We start from the raw sequence: 12,663 nt of genomic DNA, 5'->3' as shown, positions 1-12,663 counted from the left end.
AAGATTGGATTTTAAAAGCATGAATCTTTTGAAGTGTTGCCGGGAACACTGAGAGAACTGGCTTCACACTAGAAAACTACAAAATGAGCACTCAATTTTTGCTTAGGTGTATTAGTTAAAAATGGGCAACAAGGTCCCCATGCCATGCCAAAAGAAATTGTGCACCTGCTTAAGTGAGACTTGATGGGTTCTTCCATTTCTGTAAAATTTTCACGCCAAACAGTAGGTAAAATAAACCATACAAATACATATTATATATATATATATATATGTATATAGTTTACATTTTATGCTAATGACCTATTTCTTACCTTGCTCTAATAACATTGTAAAAGGGCATGTCAAAACAGGTGGTAGGGGTGCGGAAGGAGGGGGAAAAACAAGAATGGAAACTTTTCCGACTCCAGGAATATGATGCCGCGGGACTATAGAACATCCTCCCACTCTCCCATTTATGTTGCAGAAGTGTTTCCTGACTAAATGCAGGATATTATTGAATATGGTTGCCCTTCTTAGCCAGCAGCAGTAGATTTTTCAAATGGATGGATCCATGGAATTACAGATGAAGCAGGCTCTTTTCATTATGCATCATCGATCTGTGGTATTTCCAATTCATTTACAGTTCTGACTCATCCTTTCCTTGTTGGTCAATCGAAGTGCCAACTCGTTCTCCACATAATGCTCTAGAAATATTCCCAGGTTCAAGCAAATTAAATACTACAACTGCACAAAGAGCATATGAAATTTCAGGAAAATACAAAAGGGTATGTTTGTTGAAATCAAAGGAATGAGTACAACTAAACTATTACATTACCAGGAATTCCGTTCTCTTCACAGTATGTAATGGCCATCATGTCCATAGATGTAAATCCACTGGAAACCACCTCCCTGAAAGAAATACGATCCAGTGCCACACTGCCATTATCAGAATGGCAATCATAGACACCATCACCATTTGCACCTTTAAGAAGCGCACCTGACATAGAATGTCGACAACTATTTCACCATTTGTTATGTGAAATAAAAAAAAGAAAAGGAAAATATAAAGTCAAACAGTGTGTGTGGCAGGGTTGTACTCTCGGAAACTCTCAGAGCTGCTGCTGTGTCTGCTGTAAAGAGAGGATTCCCAGTGCCAGCCCCAATGCCACCAAACAGACGACGACTTTTCCTTTCTCAAGATGTTGGATGGCTCGTGACCTGCTGTAGGGCTCGGCGACCTCCGGCAACACAAAAGCACTCTGCATACGTGTTTGAACACCTACTTTCTCGAAAGCTGATTGAAGCAACATCGAATTCATTACCGTTGCCATCATACTGATATAAAATTTTAAAAAATTACCACTATGTCAACAACTGAAGTAGCAAGAGAGTGATGATATATAAGCCAGTCTTAAATTTCATAGATACAGTTGCGTACATTTAAAATACCACAATTGAAACAATTAAAAAAAAAAAATCAAAGAATATAGTCAAGTAACTCTTAGTAGCTTGCTTGCCAAGATTAGAAAGCCCACTTCTGTCCTCACCCTCCAAACCTCTTCCACTACTGCAACTCCCCAAATTCCCCATTATTGCTTCCATTTGTTTAAACCAATGCCAATGGCTACTCCCTCCACCGCCACTAATCCTCTGCAGCTCCACCTTGTATCTTTTCTTCAAATTATCAATCTTATTCTTACACTGCTCCACGCTCTTCCCTGTCTTCTGCTTCTCCCCTCTATCTTCGTCTGCGCCGCCGGCGCGTCTTTCGCTAAGGGCTTCCGCAACCTCCTCCCAATCTCTCCCGCGGTTGAGTTGGTTGAACTTTTCAGTATAAGCCTCGAGTAGACAAGCGAGCGCCGTGTCCGACCACTCTTCGCTGTCTTTGCGGTACTCGGGTTCGGGTTTCTTTATTGTGGTCGGGGTTCGGAGAAGAGATATGGAATTTTCGGATGGGAGCGTCGGAGGCGCGTGGGCATGAATGAGGGAGAAGTTCTCATGGCAGGACATGGTTGGGGATGGGGGCTTAGAGAGACGACGCCGTTAGAAGGGGCGTTAGGTGACTGAGTGACGTTTGGAGATGGGAAGGAGGAAGGAGGAAGGAGGAGTGGTCCGATGAAAATTCCGTGACGAGTGGTGTGACGGTTCCGTCGAAACGGAGAAACGTCCCATTTTAATCTTTTTAATTATTGCTGCTTTTTATAAATGTTTACTTCTTTTTTTTTCATTTTTGTTAAAGAAAAAACTTACAATAAAAGACTTTTATTTCTTTTGGTATTAGAAATATCAAAATATTACTATATAATTAAATTAAAAAAATCAGATAATATTTTGCAAATTAGTTTTTAAAATTTTTTTCCGTTAATGTTACATAATATATATGAAAATATTAGAGCCATTTAAAATCCATAAACATGCTTATTAGGTTACAATTAATATAATTATTTCCACAAGTCAATTTAAAGAGTTTTCAAATGTCCACTAGTTGTATTAATTGAAATAATTAAATATATTAATGTGATAATTAAATAGACAAATGACAATTGAGTGCATGAAATGGAAATTTACATTAAATAGACAATATTCATTTTACCTTTAAAGTCAGGGGAGAAGGGATCTTGAAAAGTTGTGGAAAATAGTGATAAATTGATGTAATTACTAAATAGCTAACAAATTAAGTGATTTTATTTTCCCCCATTGGGGCATTATCATTTGACACTTGATTTAATTTTGTGTTATTTTCTGTGTCTAATCAAAGATCAATGAGCTTCTTCTCAATTCTATCCATATACCTGTTAAAAAAACATACTCAATTTAAAGCTATTTGAGTTGCTTCAAAGTTAGACTTCAGACCCGTGAAAATGGCCCAAGACACACCAGCCATGAAACTGCATTTGATGAGTAACTTGTACAAGAGAGGCAAAACCTGATGAGCAATGATGTAACTCATAAAGCCTGGACTCTGGTTGCTAAGCATTAGGAACAGAAAGGAGGACATGTTCTCCAGTTTAGTATTAACTCCTAAAGTCCAGAATGTAAATTGTCTGACAAACACAAAATCCAAGGATGTTTCATACATATTGAGAGTCATCATCAGCTGGAGACTGCTCATCGTCGGATGATTCCTTCTTGCCTCCCATCTCCTTCCTTTCCTTCCATCTTGCCCAAATCCACTTTAGTAAAAAGAAACCACCAATGGCATAAACCTGACAGCATATTAACTAATTTGATTAGAACACACCTATTGAAGTGAAAAGGTGTTCGGAGTGAAGGATATAACAATGTGTTCATGTTCAATATACAGCCCCAAAAGCCAGTTAACCTATCATACTCGATAAACGACACCACCAAAAAACTAATGGAAGGGAGTGAGGCTGTGGCCTCTGTGGTCCAGATGGAGTGTAGTCATTTCTTCTGTGTAGCTAAAACTGCATGGAGAGAACCTACATAACTTGCAGTTTCAAACTATTGGAATGTAGGAATCCCTCCTCCAATGATTCAGCAAAGAGCCAACTATTACACTAGTAAAACAAATACCTATGAAAATATATATATATATTTAATTTGGGGAAGGAGGATTCAAACTCTGCTCTTTAAGCAGGGATCATGTATCAATCAATTAGTCAAATGCACAAATGCAAATACCTATGAAAATATATCTACAAACAGATACATATCTACCAGATGTATTTAAGGTTCAGAATTCAGATAGCTTCATGGAAACAAACCATCTAAATTTTTACTAATTTCAGACAAACAATTTAATTTTACTAATTCCAGTTTTCGGTAATCATCTCTATGAACAGTAAGAATTCCGAAAGATGATGAAGACATGGCAGGATCTGATAAAAAACAATGAAGAAAAGGTACATGGAGTGAAAAGTATAACTGAGAAAAGTAAGAGGGAAAAGAGAAAATGAAAAGCATTTATAAAAAGGATAGAAATCAGTTTCAAAAGTATAACCTGTACCTCAAGATAAGGCCAACATTGCTAAACGATAAAGAAAGATCAACATCAATAAGCACACGTATAAAGTTAGGCTAAGAGGTAACGAAGACAACAACTGTGGCTTGGTTGCAAATTAACAATATAGACAAATCGGACATAGTGGAAAATCAATGGCGCGGGGAACTCAGGAAGTGTGGTGCTAGGAAAACTTATTTGCATACAATCATCCTAAATTATTAATGAAAAATGGATGACAAGAATGTTATAAAATAGAAATTGTTGGAATCCCTTAGAAATGGATCTTAGCTCTCAATAAACTGGTCATTAAAGGTTGGAGATCATGTATTGCTTCTTAGAAGTCACATCCTGACACCTCCAAGTAAAATCAAAATAAATCATTTTTGAAACTTTTCGCAAGTAGAAAAGGCCATTTCTTTGAACGGAATTATATAAGAGAAAGTAATAATCTCCCATGAATATTCACTTATATTTTTATGAAGAAATAAAATTTAACCTGCTGGTCTTCATCATATTATTAGTTATTCTTCCAAGTATTTACCAATCATAAAAGATTATTAAACTTCCATTGGTTTATAAGCTATGAAATAAACATAAAATTATACAATCATCTTTTATTAACCAATAACCAAAATTAGAGGTGGCAAAACAAACCTGAAACCAAAAACCCACTTGAAAATGTCCGAGCCTGAACCCAACCAGACCCAAGTTGACCAAAAAGTCAAAGACCCGACCCCAAAGAAATCCAAAAGGGCCTAAACCAGAAAATTATGTTCAAATGGTCACATTTTACATAAAATCTAAAATGGCATGAAACTAGCCCAAACCATAAGGGACCTGCCGAAGTGACTCAAACCCGAAGTGACTTGAACCCAAAGTCGACCGGACCGCGGCGAACCTGCCTGTTTGCCACCTCTAACCAGAATACTGCAACTATTCATCTTACACAACTGGGAAGCTATATAACAAGACTTATGAAATAATCCAGCTTACCAAGAACATTCTCCAACCACTCTAAGCAGCCTTTTATAATTTTTTCGAAAACAAGGCTACTATGGCAACAGCCAAGCAACTTAATCACTTTTAGTTATTTATATACTTAATAACTAAATTACTAAGTTTTTAAATCTGAACGACAACATAAGCAGCTAGTAAGATTTTACAAGTAGCACATTTCATGTGAAGAAACCCAACATTCTGTGAGCCTGTCAGAACCAATCTGGTCTTACTTCAACCCATTAACAAAAAATGTCCTGCATCATCCCATATCTGTACCAAAGCACTCACAAAACCAATTTGATCTGCACATCTTCAGAGCTCCAGCAGAATTTTATAACAACATGACTAAAAGACAGTCATATTTACAGGCTCTTTCCAGGACGCATTGCAAACTATTCCCTCTATTTTTTTTTGGCCGTGCCAAAACTATATCTATTTTCCTTTTATGAACACTTACAGCTCTTACTTTTTCTATGTTTCAATATATATAAAATTCTTCTTAAAAAATATTAAAAACACTAACATCAAAGCATTTTCTTCACCTCTACGCCTAGTCAAATGTGGACATTCAATTTGAAATGGAGAGAGCATTAAAGTTCTAGAGACTTAAGTTGTCAACCTCATTGTTTCCATCTTATTTTGCTATTGACACTGCTAAAAGATTGAGCATTTATGATCAACAACATATCTCAAGAAGGAGTCCAAAAGTTACTCTTTTTTCTGATGGAACATATTAACAATGTCAACCACAATATATAAAATCTAGGGTTTTAGATTTTATGCACTAGCCATTAATTCAGAAATTCCTATTTACCCTACCCTATTCATTTCTTTCTACTTCCTGCACATATTGCTACCACTGTTAAAACCACTCCTCCATATATGATAGAAAAGTTATTATTCGACGCACGTTCATTATATAATTATTATAATTCAGTGGCAAAGTGTGGTTCACTGACAATCTATAGAAAAAATGAACAACAACAGTGCATCAAACACAAACTCATTATAAAAAACCAGAAAGAAAAAAAAAACTTTCAAACATACTCAATTTAATCTGAACAAAAAGATTATATTTGACAAAACCAACCAAAATTTGCTTCTATTAACTATATCTAGTTACCCAAAACACCAAAAAACAGAAAAAAAAAATAAATAAAAGCAGTATACCTGCCAGAGAACTATAGGGTTAGAAGTCCTCCCAATGCACTGCTCAGCTTCCATGTCCAGCGGCGGCGGAAATTTCTGGCGGTTTCCTAGAAATACAGAGGGTGGTTTCGGATTTTCAACTTCTTCCTCTTTTTGAACGGAAGCCTCAGGAGTTTGGGCGGGTTGGTTAAAGAAAGGGAACTTCAGCTCTATTCTGGGTAACATCGAGAAGATGTTTTTGGGTTCTACAGAATTTTCATTTTTGGTTAGAATTACTTTGTTCTCTGCTTCCGCCATTGCTTAGCATAGACTTGTTTCGAACCGCAGTCTGCAGGCAGGGGTTTTTGATTCATTGCATCGGCGGAGAAAGCAGAGAGGTCACGTGCTTATTGCACGTGCTTTGCTTTCGAAGAATTTTTAATGAGTTTTTTTTATTCATTTATTTTTTGACTTTAATAAATTTTGAAGGAAAAAAAAAAAGAAACGATACAAGTTTGACTTAGAAAAATGAGGAAAAAATTGATATTTGTAGAAAAAATGGTAATTAATTTATTATCTTTTAAAAGAATTAATTATGCATTGAATGAATTTTCTTTTTTAAAATTTTATTATAAACTATTTTTAACTGATACTTATCCATACTTAATTATAAAAAAAATGATCAAAATTAATTAATAATTAGCGATGACAATAAAATAATGTATTATCCAACTTTTCAAGCAATCAACTGAACTCTAATTAATTAGAATATAAATATGTTTGGAGTTTTTCCATGTAAACATATTAAGTATTTATTATATAAATAAATACTCTTTTGGTTTTATATAAAATGTTTTGATTTGTATAATTTTTATTAAAATTTTTCAACTTTGATTATATTTTATTTTCAAATAATTATTTATTAAAATTTTAAAAACTAAACATTTAAAACTCTGAATAAGGTAATTTTATTTAAAATTTAATTCTAGAACATATCTAAAATCATTCGGATCTAAGTTGAAAAATTGACCAACAAAAATTAAATCAAGACATTAAATGTGTGATGGAAAGAGTAATATTTTTATTCAATTTAAATTTTAAAATATACTATTTTAAGAATATTAAATGTTAATATACGCATTTTTCTAAATATTTCAATAATAAATATAACACAAATAAGTGTGTCAAGACAAATAGAACTTAAGTGTTAGCCTAAGGTTTTTCAATGCATCTAATGAGAGTGGTCCGGTTCATGAATACAAACGTGTCATTTGCTTAAGATTATGATTTTATTATTTTATCTAACAAGAAAAAATTAAGTTTGAAAAGTAATTGCTATCAAAAGAAAGAGACAATTTCTAGGTTGATGAGAAAATCATAGATCCGAAATTAAATCTAGAAAAGGGTTTACCGATTTTAAGAAATTGCTTAGCAAAATGTTAGATTTAGAAAAAGGCCAAAAGCATGCATAGTATCTTCCTTCACACCATTACCAAAGTACACTGGAGGTTGGACATACCTCCCATTTCCCCACAAATAGACAAATGAAGCAGAAGCATCTAAATCCTTGCTTCACACTAAATCCTTGCTTCACACTCAATCTAAACTTTCCCTTTTTAAGAAAATAAAAATTTATTTTACATACCCATATTTTCAATTTAAAAGATATGATTATCAAGTGAAATGCTGCTGAGTCTTTTAGTCAGAACTTATTTCGATTTTGATATTTTTATAAAAATTTTACATTAGTAAATAATTGAGTAAATCTTAATATCACTCACGAATTTACATTTTAACATACCTTATATTTTTATGAAAATTTTACATTAATGAATAATTGAGTAAATCTTGATATCCCTTACGAATTTACATTTTTACATATATACCTATATCTCAAACTTATTCCAACTCTTATTAATATTTTGGTTTAATACAAAACAATCACATTGGTTTTCAGATTATAGAATAAATAATTTTTTTAATTAAAACAAATTTAAATTATATTTTTTAAATAAAAAATTATATATTAACTAATGAATCATCTACAACTGATATGAAATGAATATATTTTGTCAATTAATGATAATATTAACGACTGGTGTCAGTACACATATTTGCGCTCTCCTTCCCTTCTAATCAACCAAACAAATAGATAATAAGCAAGCCATGGTCACGGAAAGAGATAGAGCTCACCTGCCACAGAATTATCCGACTCGAAGTCATTCCAGGCTCTTCGGCCTCGAGCTTCACTGGAGGAGGAACTGCCGGCCGTGGCTCTGACAACTTCACCACGTCTGGCTTATTGCTTTTCTTCTCATCCGCAGACGGTTTGTCATTACCTTTCTTTTCAATCACAACTTCAGCTTTGCGTTTCCTGTTAAAGGGAAGCTTTGTGAAGATTAAAAACAAGTTTCCAGGGAATTTTGGGTTCTCTTCCTTGATCTCAATTTCAACGTTACGAGCCATGGTTTGAAAAGAGAAAAAGGCTGGGGAGGTGAGCTGTGGCGGCAAAGGTCGGAGTTTTGGGGAAAGAGTGGAGGATTCCTGAAGATACTTGGCAAAGCTCTAGAAAGTTGTTGGGCCTTTTGCCAGAACAATTGTTTAAACCAATAAAAATGGGATTTTTCCACTTTAATTGCTTTTAAAATGTAGCTAGAAATTCTCTGTTTTGATTATTGAACTTGTTGATTTGGGTTCAACGATCTCAATAAGAGTAAAAGAATTAATCTTGAGGTCTTGTTTTGTTCATTGAAAATGTCAGGTAAAAGGATGAGGTTGTAAAAGTAAAGAAAAAAAAATTGATTTAAGGAAAACACGGAAAACACTGAAAAGAATTATTATCCCTTCCTTGTTAAAAAAGATTGAGAAAAATAAGAAGAAAATTCTCAGGCTTCCACCTAAGAAGTCATTGACTTCAACGTATAATCGTGGTGGTAATGTACAAATTCAAAAATCTAATTGTTTGATATAAAAAGGAGATACCAAAAAATTAATTTTTTGGTAAATGTGATTGATCTATACTTTTTAATAAAATTCGATACTTGATTTATATTCATTAAAAGAATAAATTGTCTGTGAAACAAATTTAAGTTGGAAAATATTCTTCTGTAACGTCTGTCTCCATAAAAAAATAATATTAATTATATATATATATATAAAATATAATATAAAAGCGTTCCATATGCATAACCTGTGTTCATTTAGCACTAATTCAAGTGAGAAAAAGCAACATAGGGTCGGACCGCTGGTCACCAACATAGAGTAGAGCTTTTGAGTGCAGAGTATGATATTGTTGTTTTAACGGTTATAAAACTTCTTGGTTTGGGGTTTTAAAGAAAGTGAGATCTCCTCTCTCCTTTTGCTGCCCCGCTTTTATTTTAATGCTGAGTTTTATTAACATTGAATCGCGTCAGATACCGACGTGGAGTCCTAATCTGAATATCATAACCTTTTTTTTTAAAATAAACTCCGAAAAACGTTACACGTTAGGCTTGCTTTTGGTTGTAGTTGCAGCTTTTTACCGTCCTTTTTGTCACCAGCAGTTTTCAATCTAAATTTGCCGCTGTTTTGCAGCTTAGACGAAATCGGCAATTCTTGTTGTGCCCAAAAGTTAAAACCTCGATTGTTTTCAATAACAGAGTCAGGATTTTGTGTTTGGAGGCAAACAAGAGGTGAGTTGGTTGTGAGATCTTGGAGTCTTGGGCAATGAAGCTTAGGAATAATTCAGAAATAATTCTACTGTACTATAATTTTTATATTACTGTAATATAATTCTACTGTAAATAAAATTTAAAAATTGTTTTTGAAGGGGACGAGGGTCATTACTAACCCCCCATTCGGCCGTCACTAGCTGCGTTTTTTAGTTCTTGAGTCACAACTTTTTTATTTTTTTTCTCACCAATCTCCTTGGTATGAATATTATTATTTTAAATCTTTTTCTTCTTTTGTTTTTCTCTTTTTTTTTTTTAAATTTGTTATAAAGGATTTGTTTCATTCCTCGAGAACAAACATGCTCTTGTTGCTGCTTGAATAAACGAAAAGACAGGAAATTAAGACTTAGATGTGACTTAATACCGCATCCAACTTTCACATTTGGAATCTTCAATTAATTTTACCAATTTTATCATATTCATGAGATGTTGCTTTGAAATGATTCATTAGATCTTCAATGGAATTCTTGTCCAAAGAAAAGAATGAAAGAAAGGAGGAGTTTATTTTTGCCAAAAATTGAAAACACCTATGTTGCTTTTTCATATGCTTGCATTGAGGAGAAAGACTCTAACTCAAGAGTTGGTGCTTGTTTATTTGTAGGTGGTGGAGTAAGATTATCTTTACCTTCATCAATTAAGTCCACTTTAAAGCAATGATATGTGGTTGAAGGAGATTTATTTGCATTAAAAATAGTAAATTCAACTACCTCATTTCCAACTCCAAAGTTATTTTGCCTTCTTTTACATCGATGAGTGCACTTGCAATGGCCAAAAATGGACGCCTCAGTATGATCGAAACCTCTCTATCCTCCTCCATCTCAAGAACAAGGAAGTCCATTGGAATGTATAATTTCTCCACTTTAATCAAGACATCCTCTATAATCCCAAAGGATTGCCTTATTGTCCTGTTTGCTAACTACAATTTGACTGTCGTAGGTTGAATCTCCTTTAGTCCAAGTCTCCTAGCAACAAACAAAGGAATAATTGAGACACCGACGCTCAAATCACTCAAAACTTTTGAGAAATTAACACTACCAATTGAGCAAAGGATAGAAAAACTCCTTAAGTCTTTAAGCTTTGGTCGAAGCTTGTTTTAAATTATCACGTCACACTCCACAGTGAGTGTAACTATCTTGAAATCCTCCAATTTCCTCTTCTTCGTCAATATTTCCTTCAAGAACTTCACATATGACAACATTTGCTCTAAAGCTTTTACGAAAGGAATGTTGATGTGAAGCTTTTTGAATACCTTGAGAAATTTTTGGAAATGCCTATCAAGCTTTTGTTTCTGAAAGTGTTGAGGAAAAGATGGTGGTGGTAGGGTTGCCATTTCTTCCTTTTCTTGAATTTGCTTGTTGGTTGTCTCAATCACTATTTCATTCTCAACACGGTTATCTTGAAATCTAGCTTGCTTAACACTACTTTCAACCTCTTTTCCACTCCTTAAGGTGATTACCATAACTTGTTAATTACCTTCTCTCCTAGGATTCACCTTTGTATCATTGGGTAATATCCATTGAGCTTTATTATTTAATAAATTGGCAAGTTGACCAACTTGAATCTCGAGGTTCCGTAATGATGCTTGTAGACACCAATTTTTTTTTTTAAAAAATAACAAAAGATTTGAAAATCAAAAAATAAAAAAGAAGAGAGAAAAGAAAAGAAAGAAAAAAAGAGAAAAAAAAGAAAATAAAAAAAAGAAGAAAGAAGAAAAGGATGAGCTGGGCATGGAGACAAAAAAACATTCCCAACAAACAGACAAGGTGCGGGTGCACCAAACTAGGCATGAGAATTGCGCTTGGCAGGCCATGTCTGCCACCATAATTGTATCCCCAACACCTTCTAGTTACCCTTTTCCCAAATCAAAAGGGGGCGAGGGGGGGGGGGGGGGGCGCTTAATTTCACAATAGAAAACCCTAGAGAGGGACCAATTTTCACAAACCCAAAAAAGCCATTTTTGTTCAAAATCAAAATCTTCCAAAGAAAACCTATTCTTGACAACCATTCACCACACAAGAAACTCAACAAAACAAAATATCTAGAGATAGCCAAATAGAAGGAAATGCAAAGGGTTTCAGTCTAGCCAAAATCCTTAGAGGATTTTCATTTTTTATTTATAGTGAAGAAGGGAAAAAGATATGGTTTTTGATGCTTAAGTAGATTGGCCTTCAGGTTGTAGTCTTAGGGAGGCATACAAAGGTTTCAATTGACTGAAAAGGAAAAAAAAGCTAAAAGGAATGAGGGAGAAGTAAGAGGAGTTTGTTTTAACTTTGCGACGGTGAAAAGTAATTGGAAAAAGAGGTAGTAGTTTTAAGTCTAGTGATGGAGGGAGAGCCGTCGCATAGAGAGAAAGTGCCAAGGCAAAAAAAATTGAGCTAGGGTTTTATTTTTGTTTAAATACATAGGGTTTGGAAGTGGAAGCATCCAAATGGCGTCATATCAAAGCAAGGAGGGGCTATTGCTTAATAGCACAAAATGTTGTGTTTTAGTAAAGAGGAAAAACATAAAAAAAAAAGAAAAGAAAAAGGTAAAAAAAAAGGAGTAGGCAAGTGGAGATTCACACTTTAAAACCCAAATCCATTGGTTCAATCTAAGCCCAAGCTAGGTATGGACTTATTTGAATTTATTCCTTTTGGGCTGTTATTTATGCGTTGCATTTTAATGATATTCTTAACATGTTAGTGAATTCATTCTTTAATATATATATATATATATATATATATATATATATATATATATATACATATGGTTAATTAATTAATAGAAAATTTAAAAATCAATATGATGGTTAAAAATTAAATCATAAATGGAAATGTTATTTGAATTACTGATGATGGGATGTTCATTCGAAATGCCAAAAGTCACAATTTTGAATGAGTT

The 12,663-nt window shown here is 33.9% G+C and overlaps 2 protein-coding genes and 1 pseudogene across 2 annotated transcripts; all 3 read right to left on the bottom strand.

The window, feature by feature from the left end:
• LOC108660434 lies at positions 224–1,575 on the bottom strand (annotated as a pseudogene).
• LOC18586626 lies at positions 1,360–2,012 on the bottom strand. Its single transcript, XM_018129239.1, has one exon. It carries the CDS (start codon positions 1,987–1,989, stop codon positions 1,420–1,422), a length of 570 nt encoding a protein of 189 aa, XP_017984728.1. The 5' UTR covers positions 1,990–2,012; the 3' UTR covers positions 1,360–1,419.
• Positions 2,836–6,504, bottom strand: LOC18586625. The gene is made up of 2 exons (XM_018128662.1): positions 6,116–6,504; positions 2,836–3,185 (listed from the first exon to the last, which is right to left on the bottom strand). The coding sequence occupies exons 1-2, from the start codon at positions 6,389–6,391 to the stop codon at positions 3,051–3,053; spliced, it is 411 nt and encodes a 136-aa protein (XP_017984151.1). The 5' UTR covers positions 6,392–6,504; the 3' UTR covers positions 2,836–3,050.

Source organism: Theobroma cacao, chromosome 10 (genome assembly GCF_000208745.1).
Source record: "Theobroma cacao cultivar B97-61/B2 chromosome 10, Criollo_cocoa_genome_V2, whole genome shotgun sequence".
NCBI lineage: Eukaryota > Viridiplantae > Streptophyta > Magnoliopsida > Malvales > Malvaceae > Theobroma > Theobroma cacao.
This window is presented reverse-complemented; position numbering and strand designations above follow the sequence as displayed.